The sequence below is a fragment of the Ostrea edulis genome, chromosome 3 (assembly GCF_947568905.1).
Source record: "Ostrea edulis chromosome 3, xbOstEdul1.1, whole genome shotgun sequence".
Lineage (NCBI taxonomy): Eukaryota > Metazoa > Mollusca > Bivalvia > Ostreida > Ostreidae > Ostrea > Ostrea edulis.
In genome coordinates, this window is record NC_079166.1 from 25,422,236 (window position 1) to 25,446,881 (window position 24,646).

At 36.1% G+C, this 24,646-nt stretch overlaps 1 protein-coding gene across 3 annotated transcripts in view; it reads left to right on the forward strand.

Moving 5' to 3' along the window:
- LOC125673630 (E3 ubiquitin-protein ligase rnf213-alpha-like) overlaps positions 1 to 24,646 on the forward strand; it is a 139,198-nt gene that overhangs the window by 60,710 nt on the left and 53,842 nt on the right. For all 3 annotated transcript variants that reach the window (XM_056160275.1, XM_056160274.1, XM_056160276.1), the window contains exons 44-63: positions 9,426 to 9,596; positions 10,078 to 10,140; positions 10,246 to 10,355; positions 10,440 to 10,616; positions 10,708 to 10,864; positions 11,035 to 11,105; positions 11,202 to 11,334; positions 12,019 to 12,126; positions 12,292 to 12,377; positions 12,594 to 12,764; positions 12,978 to 13,098; positions 13,182 to 13,379; positions 13,862 to 13,998; positions 14,349 to 14,535; positions 14,711 to 14,881; positions 17,074 to 17,224; positions 19,603 to 19,741; positions 20,279 to 20,580; positions 22,400 to 22,551; positions 23,867 to 24,061. In XM_056160275.1, coding sequence (XP_056016250.1) covers positions 9,426 to 9,596; positions 10,078 to 10,140; positions 10,246 to 10,355; positions 10,440 to 10,616; positions 10,708 to 10,864; positions 11,035 to 11,105; positions 11,202 to 11,334; positions 12,019 to 12,126; positions 12,292 to 12,377; positions 12,594 to 12,764; positions 12,978 to 13,098; positions 13,182 to 13,379; positions 13,862 to 13,998; positions 14,349 to 14,535; positions 14,711 to 14,881; positions 17,074 to 17,224; positions 19,603 to 19,741; positions 20,279 to 20,580; positions 22,400 to 22,551; positions 23,867 to 24,061 — 3,000 coding nt within the window. The remainder of the gene's footprint in view (positions 1 to 9,425; positions 9,597 to 10,077; positions 10,141 to 10,245; positions 10,356 to 10,439; positions 10,617 to 10,707; positions 10,865 to 11,034; positions 11,106 to 11,201; positions 11,335 to 12,018; positions 12,127 to 12,291; positions 12,378 to 12,593; positions 12,765 to 12,977; positions 13,099 to 13,181; positions 13,380 to 13,861; positions 13,999 to 14,348; positions 14,536 to 14,710; positions 14,882 to 17,073; positions 17,225 to 19,602; positions 19,742 to 20,278; positions 20,581 to 22,399; positions 22,552 to 23,866; positions 24,062 to 24,646) is intronic.

A 24,646-nucleotide genomic window follows, 5' to 3' on the forward strand; every position in this document is an offset into this window, starting at 1 on the left:
TCACAACAGGAAATATTACCGTAAAAGAGTTTGTAAAGAGATTACTAGTTCTTGTTTTGTTCTCTTTTTTTCCCTTTTCTTTTAGTTGAAATTATTTGCCTATACATTGGTAAAAAATTCCCAATTTGTTCGATTTTGATGCTATTTGTCCCAATCGAATCGGTACCGGTACCAGTACCAGTGGGTAGAAAAAAAACGCTGGACTGTAATTGTTTTTCCCCAGCACTTCACTATAAGGCCAATTCAACTTAATTGATAGATTATCATTCTGCCCACCCCTCAAAAATCGGCCCGCTCGGAATTTTTTTATTTTGCGGAACTTGCAATTTCCGGAAAATTTTCATGTCCGACTCCGGTATTCACACTTCTTGTTTACATTTCTGGTATAGCAACGTGAAAATCCATGTGAGGAAAATGGATCATATGGTTTTCTTAATTTCTCACATTCTTACGGGCGTAAATGAAAGAAAGGAATTAATGTTCTTCAGATTTTGAAGAAGTTAAGTATCTTTCTGTGTTTGAAATTAAAGCTTAACCTGGAATTTGTCTGTGAAATAAGCATAGATTGATATCCATCTGGCATTAAATGATGTACTTCTGTTGAAAAAAACTCGTTTGTCATTAATATTTTTCTCAGAAAATAAAAATAAAATCCTCCCACTCGCCCCATACTTTTTTGTGACCCTGGATGATAATCTACGAATTAAGTTGAATTGGTCTAAGCGTGTTTTACTGTAATTGTTTTTCCCACAGCACTTTACTATAAGTATGTTTTACTGTAATTGTTCATCCCCAGCACTTCACTATAAGTGTGTTTACTATAATTATACCCCCCCCCCCCCCCGCAACAAGTTGTGGGGGGGGGGGGATTACTGGAATCGGGTTGTCCGTCTGTCTGTCCGTCCGTCCGTTCGTCTGTAGACGCAATGGTTTCCGGGCTCTAAAGCATTATCCTTTTCACCTACCGTCACCATATCATACATATGGACTACCCATGGGATGAAGATGTTCCCTATCGATTTTGGGGTCAAAGGTCAAGCGCACTGGACATCGGAGTAGCAATATGGTTTCCGGGCTCTAAAGTGTTATCCTTTCCACCTACCGTCACCATATCATACATATGGACTACCCATGGGATGAAGATGTTCCCTATCGATTTTGGGGTCAAAAGGTCAAAGGTCAAGCGCACTGGACATCGAAGTAGCAATATGGTTTCCGGGCTCTAAAGTGTTATCCTTTTCACCTACCGTCACCATATCATACATATGGACTACCCATGGGATGAAGATGTTCCCTATCGATTTTGGGGTCAAAAGGTCAAAGGTCAAGCGCACTGGACATTGAAGTAGCAATATGGTTTCCGGGCTCTAAAGCGTTATCCTTTCCACCTACAGTCACCATATCATACATATGGACTACCCATGGGATGAAGATGTTCCCTATCGATTTTGGGGTCAAAAGGTCAAAGGTCAAGCGCACTGGACATTGAAGTAGCAATATGGTTTCCGGGCTCTAAAGCGTTATCCTTTCCACCTACAGTCACCATATCATACATATGGACTACCCATGGGATGAAGATGTTCCCTATCGATTTTGGGGTCAAAAGGTCAAAGGTCACGCGCACTGGACATCGAAGTAGCAATATGGTTCGGTTTGTCATGCCATTTGTTTTTTACACTCAGAAAAGAGGTAGTTTATACATATTATCAACACCCTTTGGGAGATTGGGGTAAGCGGGGGGTATTCTTAGTGAGCATTGCTCACAGTACCTCTTGTTGTCCGCAGCTTCTCACTATAAATGTGTTTTACTGTAATTATTCGTCCCCAGCACTTCACTTTAAGTGTGTTTTACTGTAATTGTTTGTCCCCAGCACTTCACTATAAGTGTGTTTTACTGTAATTGTTTGTCCCCAGCACTTCACTGTAAGTGTGTTTTACTGTAATTGTTTGTCCCCAGCACTTCACTGTAAGTGTGTTTTACTGTAATTGTTTGTCCCCAGTACTTCACTATAAGTGTGTTTTACTGTAATTGTTTGTCCCCAGCACTTCACTGTAAGTGTGTTTTACTGTAATTGTTTGTCCCCAGCACTTCACTGTAAGTGTGTTTTACTGTAATTGTTTGTCCCCAGTACTTCACTATAAGTGTGTTTTACTGTAATTGTTTGTCCTCTGCACTTCACTATAAATGTTTTTTGCTGTAATTCTTCGTCCCCAGCACTTCACTATAAGTGTGTTTAAGTGTAATTGTTTGTCCCCAGCACTTCACTATAAGCATGTTTTACTGTAATTGTTTGTCCCCAGCACTTCACAATAAGCGTCTTTTACTGTAATTCTTTGTCCCCAGCACTTCACTGTAAGTGTGTTTTACTATAATTGTTTGTCCCCAGTACTTCACTATAAGTGTGTTTTACTGTAATTGTTTGTCCTCAGCACTTCACTATAAGTGTGTTTTACTGTAATTGTTTGTCCTCTGCACTTCACTATGAGTGTATTTTTCTGTAATTGTTTGTCCCCAGTACTTCACTATAAGCGTGTTTTACTGTAATTGTTTGTCCTCTGCACTTCACTATAAGTGTGTTTTACTGTAATTGTTTGTCCCCAGCACTTCACTATAAGTATGTTTTACTGTAATTGTTCATCACCAGCACTTCACTGTAAGCGTGTTTTACTGTAATTGTTTGACCCCCCAGCACTTCACTATAAGCATGTTTTACTGTAATTGTTCATCCCCAACACTTCACTATAAGTGTGTTTTACTGTAATTGTTCATCCCCAGCACTTCACTATAAGTGTGTTTTACTGTAATTGTTCATTCCCAGCACTTCACTATAAGTGTGTTTTACTGTAATTTTCATCCCCAGCATTTCACTATAAGTGTGTTTTACTGTAATTGTTTGTCCCCAGCACTTCACTCTAAGTGTGGTTTACTGTAATTGTTTGTCCCCCCAGCACTTCACTATAAGTGTGTTTTACTGTAATTGTTTGTCCCCAGCACTTCACTATAAGTGTGTTTTACTGTAATTGTTCGTCCCCAGTACTTCACTATAAGTGTGTTTTACTGTAATTGTTTGTCCTCTGCACTTCACTATAAGTGTGTTTTACTGTAATTGTTCATCCCCAGCACTTCACTATAAGTGTGTTTTACTGTAATTGTTCATTCCCAGCACTTCACTGTAAGTGTGTTTTACTGTAATTACAGTAAAACAGCACTTCACTATAAGTGTGTTTTACTGTAATTGTTTGTCCCCAGCACTTCACTATAAGCATGTGTTACTGTAATTGTTCATCCCCAGCACTTCACTATAAGTGTGTTTTACTGTAATTGTTCATCCCCAGCACTTCACTATAAGTGTGTTTTACTGTAATTGTTCATTCCCAGCACTTCACTGTAAGTGTGTTTTACTGTAATTACAGTAAAACAGCACTTCACTATAAGTGTGTTTTACTGTAATTGTTTGTCCCCAGCACTTCACTATAAGCATGTGTTACTGTAATTGTTTGTCCTCAGCACTTCACTATAAGTGTGTTTTACTGTAATTGTTTGTCCTCTGCACTTCACTATAAGTGTATTTTTCTGTAATTGTTTGTCCCCAGTACTTCACTATAAGCGTGTTTTACTGTAATTGTTTGTCCTCTGCACTTCACTATAAGTGTGTTTTACTGTAATTGTTCATCACCAGCACTTCACTGTAAGTGTGTTTTACTGTAATTTTCATCCCCAGCATTTCACTATAAGTGTGTTTTACTGTAATTGTTTGTCCCCAGCACTTCACTCTAAGTGTGTTTTACTGTAATTCTTTGTCCCCCCCAGCACTTCACTATAAGTGTGTTTTACTGTAATTGTTTGTCCCCAGCACTTCACTATAAGTGTGTTTTACTGTAATTGTTCGTCCCCAGTACTTCACTATAAGTGTGTTTTACTGTAATTGTTTGTCCTCTGCACTTCACTATAAGTGTGTTTAAGTGTAATTGTTCATCCCCAGCACTTCACTGTAAGTGTATTTTACTGTAATTGTTCATCCCCAGCACTTCACTATAAGCGTGTTTTACTGTAATTGTCCGCAGCTTCTCACTATAAATGTGTTTTACTGTAATTGTTCGTCCCCAGCACTTGACTATAAGTGTGTTTTACTGTAATTGTTTGTCCCCAGCACTTCACTGTAAGTGTGTTTTACTATAATTGTTTATCCCCAGCACTTCACTATAAGTGTGTTTTACTGTAATTGTTTGTCCCCAGTACTTCACTATAAGCGTGTTTTACTGTAATTCTCCGCAGCTTCTCACTATAAATGTGTTTTACTGTAATTGTTCGTCCCCAGCACTTGACTATAAGTGTGTTTTACTGTAATTGTTTGTCCCCAGCACTTCACTATAAGCGTGTTTTACTGTAATTGTTTGTCCCCAGCACTTCACTATAAGTATGTTTTACTGTAATTGTTTGTCCCCAGCACTTCACTATAAGGGTGTTTTACTGTAATTGTTTGTCCCCAGCACTTCACTATAAGCGCGTTTTACTGTAATTACAGTAAAACAGCACTTCACTATAAGCGTGTTTGACCGTAATTGTTTGTCCCCAGTACTTCACTATAAGCGTGTTTTACTGTAATTACAGTAAAACAGCACTTCACTATAAGTGTGTTTTACTGTAATTGTTTGTCCCCAGCACTTCACTATAAGTGTGTTTTACTGTAATTATTCATCCCGAACACTTCACTATCAGTGTGTTTTACTGTAAATGTTTCCCCAGCACTTGACTATACGTGTGTTTTGCTGTAATTGTTTGTCCCCCCAGCACTTCATTATAAGTGTGTTTTACTGTAATTGTTTTTCCCCAGCACTTCACTATAAGTGTGTTTTACTGTAATTGTTCGTCCCCAGTACTTCACTATAAGTGTGTTTTACTGTAATTGTTTGTCCTCTGCACTTCACTATAAGTGTGTTTAAGTGTAATTGTTTGTCCCCAGCACTTCACTGTAAGTGTGTTTTACTGTAATTGTTCATCCCCAGCACTTCATTATAAGTGTGTTTTACTGTAATTGTTCATCACCAGCACTTCACTGTAAGTGTGTTTTACTGTAATTGTTCATCCCCAGCACTTCACTATAAGTGTGTTTTACTGTAATTGTTCATCCCCAGCACTTCACTATAAGTGTGTTTTACTGTAATTGTTTGTCCCCCAACATTTCACTATAAGTGTGTTTTACTGTAATTGTTTGTCCTCAGCACTTCACTATAAGTGTGTTTTACTGTAATTGTTTGTCCTCTGCACTTCACTATAAGTGTATTTTTCTGTAATTGTTTGTCCCCAGTACTTCACTATAAGCGTGTTTTACTGTAATTGTTTGTCCTCTGCACTTCACTATAAGTGTGTTTTACTGTAATTGTTCATCACCAGCACTTCACTGTAAGTGTGTTTTACTGTAATTGTTCATCCCCAGCACTTCACTATAAGTGTGTTTTACTGTAATTGTTTGTCCCCCCAGCACTTCACTCTAAGTGTGTTTTACTGTAATTGTTTGTCCCCCCAGCACTTCACTATCAGTGTGTTTTACTGTAATTGTCCCCAGCACTTGACTATAAGTGTGTTTTACTGTAATTGTTCGTCCCCAGCACTTCACTATAAGCATGTTTTACTGTAACAAATGTTTATCCCCAGCACTTCACTGTAAGCATGTTTTACTGTAATTGTTTGTCCCCAGCACTTCACTATAAGTGTGTTTTACTGTAATGGTTTGACCCCCCAGCACTTCACTATAAGCATGTTTTACTATAATTGTTCGTCCCCAGTACTTCACTATAAGTGTGTTTTACTGTAATTGTTCATCCCGAACGCTTCACTATCAGTGTGTTTTACTGTAATTGTTTCCCCAGCACTTGACTATACGTGTGTTTTGCTGTAATTGTTTGTCCCCCCAGCACTTCATTATAAGTGTGTTTTACTGTAATTGTTTTTCCCCAGCACTTCACTATAAGTGTGTTTTACTGTAATTGTTCATCCCCAGCACTTCACTGTAAGTGTGTTTTACTGTAATTGTTCATCCCCAGCACTTCACAATAAGTGTGTTTTACTGTAATTGTTTGTCCCCCCAGCATTTCACTATAAGTGTGTTTTACTGTAATTGTTTTTCCCCAGCACTTCACTATAAGTGTGTTTTACTGTAATTGTTCGTCCCCAGCACTTCACTGTAAGTGTGTTTTACTGTAATTGTTTGACCCCCCAGCAGTTCACTATAAGTGTGTTTTACTGTAATTGTTTTTCCCCAGCACTTCACTATAAGCATGTTTTACTGTAATTGTTCATCCCCAGCACTTCACTATAAGTGTGTTTTACTGTAATTGTTCATCCCCAGCACTTCACTGTAAGTGTGTTTTACTGTAATTGTTTGTCCCCAGCACTTCACTATAAGTGTGTTTTACTGTAATTTTCATCCCCAGCATTTCACTATAAGTGTGTTTTACTGTAATTGTTTGTCCCCAGCACTTCACTGTAAGTGTGTTTTACTGTAATTGTTTGCCTCCAGCACTTCACTATAAGTGTGTTTTACTGTAATTGTTTGTTCCCTAGCACTTCACTGTAAGTGTGTTTTACTGTAATTGTTTGTCCCCAGCACTTCACTGTAAGTGTTTTTTACTGTAATTGTTTGCCTCCAGCACTTCACTCTAAGTGTGTTTTATTGTTATTGTTCATCCCCAGTACTTCACAATAAGCGTCTTTTACTGTAATTCTTTGTCCCCAGCACTTCACTATAAGTGTGTTTTACTGTAATTGTTTGTCCCCAGCACTTCACTATAAGTGTGTTTTACTGTAATTGTTTGTCCCCAGCACTTCACTATAAGTGTGTTTAAGTGTAATTGTTTGTCCCCAGCACTTCACTATAAGTGTGTTTTACTGTAATTGTTCATCCCCAGCACTTCACTATAAGTGTGTTTTACTGTAATTGTTCATCCCCAGCACTTCACTGTAAGTGTGTTTTACTGTAATTGTTTGACCCCCCAGCACTTCAATATAAGCATGTTTTACTGTAATTGTTCATCCCCAGCACTTCACTATAAGTGTGTTTTACTGTAATTGTTCATCCCCAGCACTTCACTATAAGAGTGTTTTACTGTAATTGTTTTTCCCCAGCACTTCACTATAAGTGTGTTTTACTGTAATTGTTCATCCCCAGCACTTCACTGTAAGTGTGTTTTACTGTAATTGTTCATCCCCAGCACTTCACAATAAGTGTGTTTTACTGTAATTGTTTGTCCCCCCAGCATTTCACTATAAGTGTGTTTTACTGTAATTGTTTTTCCCCAGCACTTCACTATAAGTGTGTTTTACTGTAATTGTTCGTCCCCAGCACTTCACTGTAAGTGTGTTTTACTGTAATTGTTTGACCCCCCAGCAGTTCACTATAAGTGTGTTTTACTGTAATTGTTTTTCCCCAGCACTTCACTAGAAGCATGTTTTACTGTAATTGTTCATCCCCAGCACTTCACTATAAGTGTGTTTTACTGTAATTGTTCATCCCCAGCACTTCACTGTAAGTGTGTTTTACTGTATTTGTTTGTCCCCAGCACTTCACTATAAGTGTGTTTTACTGTAATTTTCATCCCCAGCATTTCACTATAAGTGTGTTTTACTGTAATTGTTTGTCCCCAGCACTTCACTGTAAGTGTGTTTTACTGTAATTGTTTGCCTCCAGCACTTCACTATAAGTGTGTTTTACTGTAATTGTTTGTTCCCTAGCACTTCACTGTAAGTGTGTTTTACTGTAATTGTTTGTCCCCAGCACTTCACTGTAAGTGTTTTTTACTGTAATTGTTTGCCTCCAGCACTTCACTCTAAGTGTGTTTTATTGTTATTGTTCATCCCCAGTACTTCACAATAAGCGTCTTTTACTGTAATTCTTTGTCCCCAGCACTTCACTATAAGTGTGTTTTACTGTAATTGTTTGTCCCCAGCACTTCACTATAAGTGTGTTTTACTGTAATTGTTTGTCCCCAGCACTTCACTATAAGTGTGTTTAAGTGTAATTGTTTGTCCCCAGCACTTCACTATAAGTGTGTTTTACTGTAATTGTTCATCCCCAGCACTTCACTATAAGTGTGTTTTACTGTAATTGTTCATCCCCAGCACTTCACTGTAAGTGTGTTTTACTGTAATTGTTTGACCCCCCAGCACTTCAATATAAGCATGTTTTACTGTAATTGTTCATCCCCAGCACTTCACTATAAGTGTGTTTTACTGTAATTGTTCATCCCCAGCACTTCACTATAAGAGTGTTTTACTGTAATTGTTCATCTCCAGCACTTCACTATAAGCGTGTTTTACTGTAATTGTTTGTCCCCAGCACTTCACTATAAGTGTGTTTTACTGTAATTGTTCATCCCCAGCACTTCACTATAAGAGTGTTTTACTGTAATTGTTCATCCCCAGCACTTCACTATAAATGTGTTTTACTGTAATTGTTTGTCCCCAGCACTTCACTATAAGTGTGTTTTACTGTAATTGTTCATCCCCAGCACTTCACTATAGATGTGTTTTACTGTAATTGTTTGTCCCCCCAGCACTTCACTATAAGTGTTTTACTGAGTAATTGTTTGTCCTTTGCACTTCACTATAAGTGTGTTTTACTGTAATTTTCATCCCCAACATTTCACTATAAGTGTGTTTTACTGTAATTTTTGTCCCCCAGCACTTCACTATAAGTGTGTTTTACTGTAATTGTTTGTCCCAAGCACTTGACTGTAAGTGTGTTTTACTGAGTAATTGTTTGTCCCCAGCACTTCACTCTCAGTGTGTTTTACTGAGTAATTGTTTGTCCCCCCAGCACTTTACTATAAGTGTGTTTTACTGTAATTGTTTGTCCCCCAGCACTTCACTATAAGTGTGTTTTACTGTAATTGTTTGTCCCAAGCACTTGACTATAAGTGTGTTTTACTGTAATTGTTTGTCCCCCCCCCCCCCCCCCCCCCCAGCACTTCACTATAAGTGTGTTTTACTGAGTAATTGTTTGTCCCCAGCACTTCACTATCATTGTGTTTTACTGAGTAATTGTTTGTTCCCCCAGCACTTGACTATAAGTGTGTTTTACTGTAATTGTTTGTCCCCCCCCCCCAGTACTTCACTATAAGTGTGTTTTACTGAGTAATTGTTTGTCCCCAGCACTTCACTATCAGTGTGTTTTACTGAGTAATTGTTTGTCCCCCCAGCACTTCACTATAAGTGTGTTTTACTGTAAATGTTTGTCCCCCAGCACTTCACTATAAGGATGTTTTACTGTAATCGTTTGTCCCCCAGCACTTCACTATAAGCGTGTTTTACTGTAATTGTTTGTTCTCTGCACTTCATGATAAGCGTGTTTTACTGTAATCGTTTGTCTCCAGGACGTCACTATAGGCATGTTTACTGCTACTTATTTTGAGATTTTTATAAATAGGTGCAGCTTATTTCCTTCCAATGCAGCCCCCTGGCCACTGCAGATGGAATTTTAAAGACTTTCAAACAAGCCAGCAGTTTCCAGCGGAGTAAAGACCTGGACAAGTTTGTGTCGGTGGTGGTGTTAGATGAAGTTGGCCTGGCTGAGGATTCTCCAAGAATGCCACTGAAGGTTAACATGATCAATTTTAGGGTCCAGATTATTAATTTCTTGTATGTCTTTGAATTTCTTAACTTGAAACTGGAAGAATAGTGACATAGTCTTTGTGTAAAAGTTTGGTTGAATTACAAAGCTTTGAAAAAGAATGTCAATAGTTCGGGAAAATTTTTGTTCAACATATTTACCTTCAGATTGTAGACTTTCACAAGTCACTATACAGTTAAGAAGGACTCAGTTTCGCTATGTCATTATATATATACACTTGAAGGACTAATTAATCCATTGACCTTAGCTTTTTGTGAATTATCTATTTCCCTGTCTTTAATGGTACAGGCTTTGTGAATTATTTATTTTCCTGTCTTTAATGGTACAGGCTTTGTGAATTATCTATTTCCCTGTCTTTAATGGTACAGGCTTTGTGAATTATTTATTTTCCTGTCTTTAATGGTACAGGCTTTGTGAATTATCTATTTCCCTGTCTTTAATGGTACAGGCTTTGCATCCCCTCCTAGAAGATGGCTGCCCAGACGATGAGGAATTCGAAGATTACAAAAAGGTCTGCTACTGATTTATACATCATTCTTTTTAATGGATATACACATGAATTATATTTTTTCTAATTTAGCGATGCTATGATGTTAATTTGCAAAGTATTTTTAAGGTTTCTTTTATCGGAATATCAAACTGGGCCCTTGATCCAGCCAAGATGAATCGAGGAATATTGGTGCAGAGAGAGGTCCCTAATGAACCTGATCTTGTGGAAAGTGCAAGGTATTTTGTTTATTAATTAATTTATTTTATATAATGTTAATGTGTACTCAAATTTGAGCAGTGAATGTACTTTATTCTGCACAGGGGAATTTGCCAATATGATGAGGAAATATACCCACTCATAGAAAACTTGGTTCCTCCCTTGGCAAAAGGATACCTCCATGTTTTTGAAAAGGCATGTGAAAGTGAAGCGCTATTTGGAAACACATCAGAGGACCATTTGAAAGCCAGAGAATTTTTTGGATTGCGAGATTTTTACAGGTAATCTATAATTTCAGTTTGCTGCCATGTCAGAAGGTTAAAAAGAAAATGCATTTTTTAGATATATACCAAGTCTCTTATGTTGTTACAGTCTTGTGAAAATGATTTGTGCCATTGCCTCAAAAAGCCATCGAAGTCCGAATGAACAGGAATTGGCAACTGCTATCAAGCGAAACTTTGGAGGTCTTGAGGGACTTGATCCTGTTCAGGACTTTGGAGAATTTTTACCAACTTTATTGGAAACAAGGGTATATTCTATATACGACTTAATATACATAGCAAAGCCATTGTCATTATTCAATGCAGGTGTATAGAACCCATTTGTACATTTAAAAATAGAAAAGGTATTGCACATCATTAATTTTGTTTGAATCAAACAAGTCAGTATTTGATTAGTCCTACATGTATTCCATTACAGCATATGTTCCAGAATTTCGAAACTGACACCGCATTGCTGCGTGAATGCTTGAAATACGACGAAAACAAAATGTAAGTACTCGTTTATATGTGATGTATATTTATTTTCTGTGTCGTAGAAAAACAAAATAGTGCTTATTCTTATTGATGGATTTTATCTACTGACAGGGAATCAAGATACATTCTGCTGTTGACGGAAAACTACGGGGCATTAAATCTGCTTCACCAGCTGATGGGCAACGAAAGAAACACTCATGTTATATTTGGATCAAGTTTTCCAAGAGATCAAGAATACATAGAAGTACTGGATAATTAAGTGATAAACATACATTACACATGCATTTTAGATACAGTGTTCGAAATTAACCATAGACCGATAGACCGAGTCTATGCCAAATGACAATGGTCTATGCCAATTGTAACTGAGGTGGACCAAATTGTCTATGCAGATTTTCTAGAGACATCTGATAAATATTATGAGGAAAGGAGGATATTGCTATGGAAATGGAAAGAAAATATGCTTTATAAATACATTAGAAGTAAATGAAAATGTTTTAAATTTGTGGGTTTTTTTTCAATGTTACGGTCTATGCCAATTCGATGAGGTCTATATCATCTTTTTTTGTCATAGACCTGTGGTCTACACCGAATTTTAAACCAATTTCGAACACTGTAGATAGGGAATAAATCTAGATAAATTGAACATAGAAATTATATCTTTAAAATGTTTATTTCATCGTAATTTGCTAAAGGTTACAGAATTCTTGATCTTCAAGAATTAAGTAGTTAAACAAATTCCATTATTTAATTGACATGATCGTTCATTATTGCTACTGATTCAAGACAGTGAAGTCGAATGTTGTACTTGGCTGTTTAATTCAGATGACAGATTGAAATAGAATTCATTAGAAATAACCATTCAGTAACACTGGTGGGTTTTCTCGACTTGACTAATGAATGTGAAATCAATTCATCTCGTATTTAGATCTGCAGAAATATCAACCGAATCAAAGTCTTCATGGAAACAGGAAAGACGGTCGTTTTGTTGAATTTGGAAAATTTGTACGAGAGCTTATACGATGCTCTAAATCAGGTGATAATCTTTTTCCAAGCATTAGCATATACTTGTGCTATTGAATTAACCTTTTTAAAAAATTCAATTTAAAATCACTTACATTGAACTTTATACTTTAATAGAGTCAATGATGAACAAGAAATTGTGTATAATATAAAACTGTATTAATTTTCTTTATGCTAGTATTACATGGAGAGCGGACCAGATAGATACATTGACCTTGGCCTCGGAACCCACCGGGTGAAGTGCAAAGTTGACAAGGAATTCAGGTAGGTAATCAGTGAAAAAAGAACAAACTTGTGTTGCCACCTGCAATTAAAAAACCTTGTAACATGTTACATTTTGTCAGAAAGTAAATACTGTGTTAAGTTTTTAAATAAAATGATATGTATGTTGTAATTTCCTTATAATTTTCTTGATTCTCCTAATGGAAGGCTGTTTTGAAGAGGATATTGCAATAAGTTATGTTTCTTTTCGTATTTCAGATTGATAGTTGTAGCAGAAAAGAGGATTGTTTACAGAGAGTTTCCTATCCCACTGATAAACAGACTGGAGAAACATTTCTTGACAATGGAAGGAATGCTCACAGAAACACAGTTAAAGCTTTCCAGAGACCTGGAACAATGGGCGAAAGAGTTTTCCAATAACTCCGACAGGTATAGAAATAAAACGCATTACAAACTGTGACTTCCAGTACCAGAGTAATATACATGAATGACCGAATATTTGGGAAAACGTAGGCATGCGTTGACAATTTTTTCTCAGTGACGTTGGTAGCAACATGTTAATGAAAATTAATGGAAAACACTCCCAGTTTCTAATTAGCAATGTTTCTGTGATAATGAAGATTTGAAATCTTGTCATTGCAGGAACGTCCGACTGGAAGAAGTTTTCATTGGTTACAACAAGGATACAGCGGCCGGTGTTATTCTGAAAGCATGGGACGTGTGCAGCAAGCAGAATTTGGACATCGATTTTACGTTCCGAAAGGTTAGTCTGTCACATACAACATATCTATTCACATGTAAAAGAAATTTATTTTATTTTAACTCTTGCGATGGGTGTCATTGTAGAGTGTGATGGAGAAGGCAAAGGACATTCTGTTGTGGGGAAGCACGCCAGATGCTGTTTTAAGGCTTGTGAACTCGACCTTGCAAATACTTGCGAATGAATATTACCAGAAGTACTTCAGGGATCAATGTCATGAAAGCTTGTGTGATTTCCTAAAGTACAGGCACGAGAACGAGCAATTTGGAGGAAATTTTATACAGGTATGTATATCGATTTCTTCTGCATGATACAATTATGTTTTATGTAAACAAAGGGAAATTATTTAAGAAGGTATACTACATCGTCATAATGGCTGACTTCCTTTTAAAACATGAATGAAAACATAAATATCAGCAATATTTATCTATTCATTTCAAATATCATCGCCTTGCTGAGTAGCTCATGCAGGAGGTTAGCGCGTCGATTACTGATCTGTAGATCGCGGGTTGAAGTCCAGCAGGGGTTTTAAAAAATTTTCCGATTGCTTTCTACTAAAACTGCATTTTTTGACTAACTGAAGTAAATTTCAAAGTTTTTAATTTCAAAATACTGTTGTGTATATCCACTTCTTTTCATCCTATAAAATTTCTCTATTGTAGCATACCTCCTTAATTACAGCTATACAATTGTAATAAACTAGTGGTGTTGTAATATTATAAATCGTACTTTGTTAAATCTTTACGTACATGTATTTGCTTTGCAGATCACAACACATTCTAAACTTCTGTCAGTAGAAGACAAAAGAATAATCGAAAGGAACTTGCCATTTTTGTCTGGAAAAATTTCCCTCCTCTCCTTGCAGGCATTTGACACTGAACATCAATTCTCATGTCAGATACGGTACTGGAACATTGTTATAGATATACTGCATACCAGAAAGAACCATCCGTTTAATGCGATACAATATGTGTACTTAATTTAGAGGCTTTTTAAACAATTGGCACAGTTGTAGCTGATGCACTTTTTGAGGTTTTCATGATTTAGCTCAGTCTTCGACGATTTTCGTATTTTTGCACAAACATAAATTAGCACTTTTGCTGTAACGTCAATTCCACTCAAACATGAATTCAACTTTAATAAGTACAATGTAATGTGTAAACATTATACTGGATGTTGAAATTGTATTGATTTCAATTTTAATGCTATAATTGATATTTAATTGTTACAGTAATGTAAATTTCCATTTCCAGGGATACGTCCGAGAAGGGAAATAAGCTGTTACTTGTACAGTGTGATACCGGAGGAGAAAATTCTAATTTGGTTGAATGTGCCAGATACTGTGTTCAGAGAGAGATCCAGAGCAATGACTGGGATGTGTGTGTCGTTTTCCTTGTGCACTTGTCGAGAGTTAGCAAGACCTTCTTCTCTGGATTCCAGGTACAGTATTCAAAAGCAGTCTTGCTTCTGTCAAATTAGATTTTATTCCAGGTAAATCCTTCACACAAAAGCAATGTCGCTGCTGTTACAGTAGATTTTATCCCAGGTAAACCATTCACACAAAAGCAATCTCGCTGCTGTTACATTAGATTTTATTTTTTTCCTGATAACTCAGACAGGATTATGGACTTCTGTGCACATTGATGAACTACGATCCACATCACTGCCGTGCATACATGATCTCATGACAAAGACTATTTCCTCCATACTTTTGGAAAGTTTGTGCTCTAGAGAAAACTTTGCTGAGGTGACTGAAGATGAAACTGTCCAACCAATCATTCAACAGGTGAGAAAATGTGCCCTGTGTATGTAAAGGTATATAGTGAGTGTATGTTTTGTATATACCAAATAAGTGATTTTTTAGCGAGACACAAATTTAGCGATTTTTTCATAAATAATGGGTGTACATTATATATATATATATATATATATATATATATATATACAGTGGAACCCCGTTATTACGTTTTCCATTTTGTCACGATAAAATAACGTAATACCGGGGGCAACGTAATAAACGTTCCCAGTGAAATCCGTTAAAATTATCATTTGGAAATTGTATATCGTCCGTTGGTACTCCGTGAAGGGGTGTGTGAATATATCTTTACTGTTTCTTTGTTTAAAAGACTATGATACTTTGTTTTATTTACATCTTATCTTTAATGTCCGTAATTCTTCATGTTCTTATCCCTTTTCTTTATTTCGGTGTAGGATACATAAGGACGTTTTGATGAATGTTGCTTTGTCTCGTTTGGACCACCATTTTGTTCAACTTTAAAACAATGCGTTCATGTAAATTTCTCTCAATAACTCGTTCCGGTTCGTATTCAACATTCGTATTAAAAAAATAATAAAACATCGTTTTTATTAAGTTCTCCAATTACACAATACACAACACAATAAAAAAAATCCCACCCAAAAAAACAACAAAACTATAGACACAAAACGCACACGATACCCAACTTACACACTTCTCACCAACGATAAACATGCACGGAGAACAATTTAAGCGCAATCCACATAAAAATAAATATAATGATGCACGAAGATTTCATTTATAACGCTAAATGATGGCACAAAAATCACGTGTGCATCAAGGGATTTTAAAATATTCACTGAGGTAAATGCTGTGCACGAATCGGCTGATAGATTGGTGTATGTATGGACGAGATTTACGAACACCCAAGCTGCATGTCCAAACAACGAAGAATTTTTTTAATTGAACACCTTTAGTCACCTATGTCCAAGCAGTTACCCAAGCGGTTGTAACATTGCTACGATAAATCTTGTCTTTCTTGTTTGGTACCAAAGCTGTCCGTGAATAGAGTTTTAATAGCGAAGGTAATCACACTATGCTGAACACGCAGGTGGTTGAGAAATTATTTCTTTGATTATCAAAATATGAAAAATGAAGTAAACTTCATAGAGTACAATTTCTAAATAAACATTATTTAATTGTTTATCACTGACTTCTATACGGGGTATTCACCTGTATTGATGTCGCTAGATCTATCAAAGCGTGATCAGTCAAGCGTCTCTAATCCCCAAACAGACCAGGAAATTTACATGGTGACTGCCTAATCAAGGTGTGAATGGCTTATTATTTTGAGAATCACTATAGAATAATTAGGGGTTTATTACGTTTTTGTCGGAATTTTTACAACGTAATACCGAGTCCCGGCATTTTAGGACAACGTAATAACGAGGTCTATTTCATATAGGTTTGATAAGAAATGGTTTTGTGCTTTGAAATTCCAACGTAATATGCGGACTAACGTAATAAAGGGGGAACGTAATAACGGGGTTCCACTGTATATATATATAATCCAAAATATAAGTAAATATCCACACAAGTAATAGTATAATAAAGAAAAATTAGAATGCCGAAAATAACTCAACCGTTTCATTTTCAATTTTCAAGAGTCATTTATATATATATATATATATATATATATATATATATATATATCAAGAGCTAATTTTAGCAACTTTATAATTCCAAGAAAGAACCATTACATCTGATATAGAATAAATTTTTAGTGATATTCAATTCTAGTGATCTCAACACTGTTGCTGATAATGCCAAAATTAAATCCTCACTAAAAATTCTGCTTACATGGTAATAAGTTCCTCATGCTAATCATGAGTGTTTTTCACATAGATTGTAAGCCAGTTACAATGATATAAAATATAATTAGATAAAAGATAAAATTGCTCCCAAAAGTAAAAGAAAACTTGATCGTGTCGCATTGGAAATATTTTCCATCAAAAAATGATCAGTGTGTTTCACTCGGTGATATAATGTAGATTATAAAGCTGAGACTGAAATATGATAATTTTGTGTTATATAAAAGTTCATTTCAACTACTTCATTAAGGTCTACAGAAAATTTAATCCCCAACAGTTACTTGCTAATAGGTTTTAAAAATGTTAAGTACTGTGTTTCTTTCTAAATAAAACTATTTTCCATTTACTAAGGAGCATCAGCTAAACTTGAGAACAATCCTATTTAACTGCATACACCCGGCATTAGCGAGTATAAAAGAACTCGACGACGGAGAGGGAAGAGCCATTGGAAGAATAAAATTCATTTTCAAGGAGCTCAACCAAAATAAGCAGCTACTGGAAGGTGGGTGTGTCAAAATACCGGCTACCTTTTAACTGAAAATGAAATGTTTTGGAATGGAAAATGGTAGAAGAAATGAGAACTAGATTACACTGCAGTTGATTAAGGGTGAAACATTCATAAAAATGTGTATACATTTAAACGAACAGCAATAAATGAAAATGTTCCATTTAAACAGAAAACTATGGCTATTAAATTTGGAGGATTCAAAGCTCTGATATATATACATGATAAAGACAACACAAAACATCATTGTCTCACCCTTACATTTGATATACACGAAAAGCACTATTCCAGAGAGAGAGTTGGATGTTCATTTGAATTCCATCATATTGAGAGAGAAAGGTGTTGATTTCTGTATAGTACTGTTATAAATTTAATGCAGAAGTAGGGAAATGTATTGAACTACAAGCAATAATTTTATAACCCTGGGACCAGTACGCTTGTTTTACGTATACATATGTATTTGTTTTACATATATTTGTGATGCAGTGTGTTTTAGGATCCCTCAGTATTTTTAGCCGAGTTGCAACGAAGTTGAACTCGGCTATTGGTTTGGTGATGCGGGCGGGCGGGCGGTTGGGCGTCAACAATTGGTTTCCGGATGATAACGAAAAGTTTACAATCTAATCAAATGAAACTTTGATATATTGTTGGGTACCAGGTAATGAAGACCCCTATTGATCTTGGAGAAAAATGGTCAAAGGTCAAGGTCACAGTGACCGAAAATAGAATGAAAATTTCAGAAAAATTTGGTTTCTGGATGATAACTCAGAAAGTTTAAATCTGAATCAAATGAAACTTTGATATATTGTTGGGTACCAGGTAAGGAAGACCCCTATTGATTTTGGAGAAAAAAGGTTAAAGATCAAGCTCACAGTGACCGAATATAGAATGAAAATTTCAGAAATATTTGGTTTCCGGATGATAACTCAGAAAGTTTAAATCCGAATCAAATGATACTTAAAGATATTGTTATGCCCCCCTTCAAAGAAGAGGGGCATATTGGTTTGCACCGGTCGGTCAGTAGACCACATGTTGTCCGCTCAATATCTTGAGAACCATTCACTTGATCGTAATGATATTTCATATGTGGATTGGTTATGAAAAGAAGAGGACCCCTATTGTTTTTCAGGTTAAAGGTCAAGGGTCAACCTACTCTGGACATAGGAATATACTGTCGGCTCAATATCTTGAGAACTCTTTGCTTGACAGACATCAAACTTGGTACATCTTAAGGAGTAGATTACCTCTATTGATTTTGAGGTCACCTGGTCAAAGGTCAAGGGTCAAACTGGACATAGGAATATATTGACCACTCAATGTCTCGAGAATCCTTTGCTTGACAGACATCAAACTTGGTACACTGGTATATTTTTAGAAGAAGATGACCCCTATTGATTTTGAAGTCACATGGTCAAAGGTCAAGGGTCAAACTGGACATTGGAATATACTGTCTGCTCAATATTTTGAGAACCCTTTGCTTGAAAGATATCAAACTTAGTACACTGGTACATCTTAAGGAGTAAATGACCCCTATTGATTTTGAGGTCACCTGGTCAAAGGTCAAGGGTGAAACTGGACATAGGAATATACAGTCTGTTCAATATCTTGAGAACCCTTTGCTTGACAGACATCAAACTTGGTACACTGGTATATCATCAGGAGAAGATGACACCTATTGATTTTGAGGTCGCGTGGTAAAGGGTCAAACTGGACATAGGAATATACTGTCCGCTCAATATCTTGAGAACCCTTTGCTTGACAGGCATCAAACTTGGTACACTGGTACATCTTCAGGAGTTGATGACCCCTATTGATTTTTAGGTCACATGGTCAATCCACTCTTGACAGGTAGATATTGTTTGCTCAATATTTTGAATTGATGACACTACTCTCAATTAAATGATGTGTGTGTATAACCCTTTTCAATTTTGCACCATGGGGGGCATATGTATTTTACAAACATCTCTTGTTATGTACCAGGTAAGGAAGACCCCTATTGATTTTTGGAGAAAATAGGTCAAAGGTCAAGGTCACAGTGACCGAAAATAGATTGAAAATTCCCAAAAATTTTGGTTTCCGGAGTATAAGTCGAAATTTTTTAATTTGAATCAAATGAAACTTAGATATATTGTTGGATACCAGCAAAGCAAGGCCCCTATTATTTTGGAGAAAAAAGATCAAGGTCACAGTGACCGAAAATAGATTGAAAACTTCAGACAAATATGGTTTCTGGACAGTAACTCCAAAAGTTTAAAACTGAAATTAGTTCTTCACAATTATAAATATGCCACATCATTCCTGACTTTACAATGTATCCCATGCAACTCGACTCATGCACCCCTGGGTGCATATATTGATTTTTTTCTTGTAAATAGGTCATTTTCCACATGGACTTATGAAGCACATTGTGTCAATTTTATCAAAACACGACAAGGAGAAAATGCATCCTGGTGACACCTGGATTCATTCCGAGGCTGCCACTCCTGCCAACGTCAATAAAACTGGAACATTACGGTACGTACCGTCAATACCATCTTGTTTATTCACACGATTATACCGAGTATACCACAGGTAGTCTCAATTTCTAACAGTTTTTGTTGTAACATTTTCAAATTGATGCATAAAGAGTTGACTACATGTATGAGAGAAAAACACCTATTAATTAGCATGGAAAATGTGGAAGTCCAATAGGAATCATATTTTCCATTAGCTGCAGAACTGTAGCTCTCTCAAAAAATATTATAACGGAACAGAGAGCTACAGATCCACCCCTTATACCTAACATGGCTACGTCAACAAACGAAATCATTTGAAACTGAGTTTTCGGGTCGCATTGGGCTTTAATGAATATTTGAAGGTATGTTTGGACATAAGAACAGTGGGAAAATATGTTAAGAATTTTTTTATATTAAATCTATGAGACAGCAATTCAAGAATACAACGATCTGTGTCGTGAGTCAGTTTTCTAAAACGCTATATTACTGATTTTAGATTAGTTTAAGCTCTAATTAAGTTTTATTTTTAGCACAAGATGCTCATTAAATATTACAGATCTAGTTGTCAGAAGGTGATTGAAGAAAAGATAATACCACTGCTGGCCAAAATCGTGGCATATGTGGACACAGATAACAACCTTTCCCTGCTGGAAAGCGCTGATGAGGAGACGAATTGGGTGACAAATCTCTGGCTTGGGATTTTCACCTCCATTGATGTGGAAGCTGTAAACAAAGTGAAAGTCCCCCGGATGCAGAGTACTGGAGCGGGACATCCCTTCACTGCCAAATTGCCGTTTTCATGGTTGATATATGAAACGGTTGAGAAATTTCTCATTGTCACCTCAGAAAATGAAATAGGTTGGTTAATATTTTACATTTCTTATTAAAGTAAAATAACATTTATGTTCCTTATATTTTGATTAATAGTGAATGAATGAATATTTTCATTTTCTATATATCCTTATTATTTTATTCATTTATAAAGCACAAAATTACGTATAGTTTCTATGCGCTGCACAATGTGCTAATAATCAATGATAATATACCAATAAAAGACCTGCATTTTCTGTTGGTGTGGGAGGGGGCTGTTCATACTACAATACCAATTTTTCAAACCATATAACAAATTTTAAAAGAAAAATGATAGTAAACAATTAATTTCTGTGAAAATCCTATTTATTGCTTTAGTGTGTATATTGAGCATCACCGAAAATGTTCTGATATTTGATTGGTTCATTAATATTTTTAAAGCAACATTTTCAATAATAAAAAAATAATAATATTATAATACATGTACTAGTTGATTAGGGCTATTCCAGAAATAAATACATGGGGGGGGGGGGGGGGGGGGGGGGGGGGGTCGGGAGTCACCTTTTGTATATACCAAGCACCCATAAAAATAAATAAAAAATTACCCCATGACCCATCAAATTGATAAACTCATTTTACAATGACCCATCTAATTAAAAAAAAAACTAACCAGACCCACCACAAAAATATTTTTAAAAATGAAAACGGTACAAATCTCGCGAGGTTTTCGGGACAAACATTCTAGTCAATGACGCGGTAATGCCTGTGCGACATTGTATCACAGTAGTTCTGAAGAAACGATGTCACATCAACAATCAAAGGCATCTATGGCGGGAATGTTGGAAAGATTGGGAGTCCAAATGATGCTATTATCATGAAATGGGTATGGATATGTTTTTCCACGAATCGTTCATCTTCTAATGGAGCCCGCGCCCGGAGGCCTCACACTAACTGATAAATATAACGCATCGGTACCCTCGTATAAATCAACTAAGGTTTGCCTATTTTTATTAGAAAACGGAATACCTATTGGTTTCAAAATATTCCCAAAATCGATGCACTGTAAACTGTAATAATCTACAGAACAGAGTTCGCCGCCATCACGTCCAAAGGGACCCTACTAAACGCGCCTCTAATTTGAAAAGTGCCGTAATGGAAAGTTATGCGCTGCAAAGAGCGACAACTCGAATAGTTCTATGTTACTTCCGATTTCGAAAGCAGCATTTCGAAAGCACGTTTTCAATTTTCCCTCCGACGTTTTGTAACCAACACGACAAGAGCGACAATAAAAATATTCTGAAAACTCAACACCCACGTGGCACAAAATAAAACAATAGAAACTACCCACTACCCATAATAAATATTTTTTTAACAGTCCAACCACGGACCAAATAAAATATGAAAAAATACGACCACCCACACAAAAAATATCATTTGCCGCCCGACCCCCCCATTTGATCATTTCTGGAAAGCCCTTAGACAATTTCTGGTTTGATCTGAGGAAGTCTGTTTTTATCCATCATGTAGTGTGCCCCATGGGGGGTAATGGTCCCGAAAGGACAGTTTTAGTTTTGTTTAGAATTCATGATCACTTTGTTTGATTGAGATGTCCATTAAAGAGTTGTTGCATGTTACTCAGGTGACCATTAAGGCCCAAGGGCCTGTTGTTTTTAAATCTGTTAACAGTTCTTGTACTCTTCATTCCCGTTGGTTGTGAGAGCTACTGCACAGCTGTGGTTGCTAGTTTAGCACTTTGATCGGCTGGTGCACATTGTAATGTTACTTGCATTTATAGTCCTATAGATATATACTAATACTGTGTGTGATATTGTCTAATACGAATTCATTTTCAATTGTTTCCCAAAAGGTAAAACAGCAGAACAATTGTTTATGGAGTCGGCTATAGGAATCTGCATTATGCAACATGTAGACCCAGGAAATATGGCTGAAGCAACACGATTGTACATGTCCGATTTTGTCCACATCTCCCACAAGACACATAGTGACAAAGAGGAAATGGTAATACCTGTATATCAAATAATGTGAAGGAATAATTCAAGGAAATGGTAATGTATCAAATAATATGAAGGAATACAGAGGAAATGGTAATGTATCGAATGATGTGAAGGAATAATTAGAGAAAATGGTAATATATTGAATAATGTGAAGGAATACAAAGGAAATGGTAATATTGTTTGCTTTGTTGAAAGGCGGATCAGCAATTAAACCCCCCCTTTCCCCAGTGAGAAATGTATTTGAAAATGAACAGGACAATTCTTCCTTGGTAAATCATTAATTTGAATATAATATCTTTGTTTTAATCTATTTTAAAATTATTCGATCATCATACAGAGAAATATGTTTTACAACAGTGATTTGCGTACAAGTAGATGCTAATTGACAACTAGAAAACAACATGTGTATCAAACCGAAGTATCTTATTGTACACGTTGACTTTCTATTCCATAGAAGGCTGAAAACAGTGCTGCGATGTAAATTTAAAGAGAGGAAAAAAATAGTTCTGGCTTCTGGTTGTCAGGGTGTGTGTGTCCCCATACCAAACCAGGTTATACAAAAATAACCTGCGTTCCTCAATTGGAATTTGACCAATCAGAGACAAGGATACAATAAGAATTAAATTATTTCGCTATATTAAAGGGACATGGATACAATTTCAGCTGAAAATTTTCAAATTTTACTTTTTGATTTTTAATGTTTAGAATGCTTAACTAACTTAAGGTATTACTAATGATCAGCAAAAATTTGAATGTCAGTAGTTAAGGTACATGGGAGATAGAGAGGTCACATGTCTTTGTTATGTAAACACAGCTCATGCCATGTTTTTGTTTACATAATTAAGGTTAAATAAACGTTTCGTTTAAAGCAGATATTTTCAATTTATAAGTGAATTCTTAACACAATTAAATATTTTCTAGTGTTTGGCACATCTCATTTTGTTTTAAACATGCTATTTTCTATTAAACAGTCTCATGTACTAAACAAATACATGGCATGAGCCTTGTTTACATAACAAAGAATTGCGAGTGCTTTATCTCACTTATAACTCAACAACTGATATTCAAATATTGGTTTACCTTTAGAATTACTTTAGTTAAGCATTGTAATCAATAAAAATGGAAAAATAATATTTTCAGCTCAAACCGTGTCATGTCCATGCATGCCCCTTTAAGTACTTGTGTAAAATAAGGAGTCTACAGTAGATGACATCTAGAGCCAATTTATGCATAATTTACAATATCTGACATTCTATTACCGAAAATTGAATTCTGGAAAAGGTATATTGTCACATTCGTTATATTTTTGGTCATTTTAGATAGTTTGTGAAGCCATTCACGTCTGCTTCGAGGAAGGCATGGTTGGAAAAGAGGACCATTTTGCAAGCCGAATTCTTTGCATCCATGATTCTTTTCGGAAAATCAAACCCAAACTTGAGACATTTTCAGAAGTTTTGTGCCTTGTTTCATGTTCAAACGATGCCTTTTTCCAGAAAGTTCAAAGTGATTGCAAGGTGACCTTTACAATTTACTTTTGATTCACGCTTTGAAGTTCATTTCGATACTTATATTATATACTTTTGAATTTAACGTCCAACATTAGTATTCATAATATCATTTAAATACTAGTACCCTCATATTATGCTTTCACAATAATTCTGAGCAACTGTGTGCTTTTACTACAGATTAATTAATAGAATCCCTCATTGGAAGGAGTGTGGTATTGAAAAATTCCAGTGAGGAAGCTAGGTTTGCAGTAAAGGATGAAGCTTTGCCGAGTCTTAAAAGCTTTATGAAATCGAAATTATGAAAAACTAGTTCTAATTGTAACGGGGACCGTTACATATGTTCCCCAAACCTCCCCCAATTAAAAAGCGATGTCCTCGTGAATCTATAGCAAAAAATCATTTTATTTTAGCCTTTAATTACATGTAGTACGTTCAGTATGGTCATTTCAGTACCAAAAAATGAAAGAAAGCGTTGCACGCGCATAAACGCGCACGCGTGTATGATTCCGAATTTTGGTTGATGTCGTTCAACAGGCATGTGTATCATATACCCACAGTGTGAATTTCATAACGTTTCCACCAAATATAAGG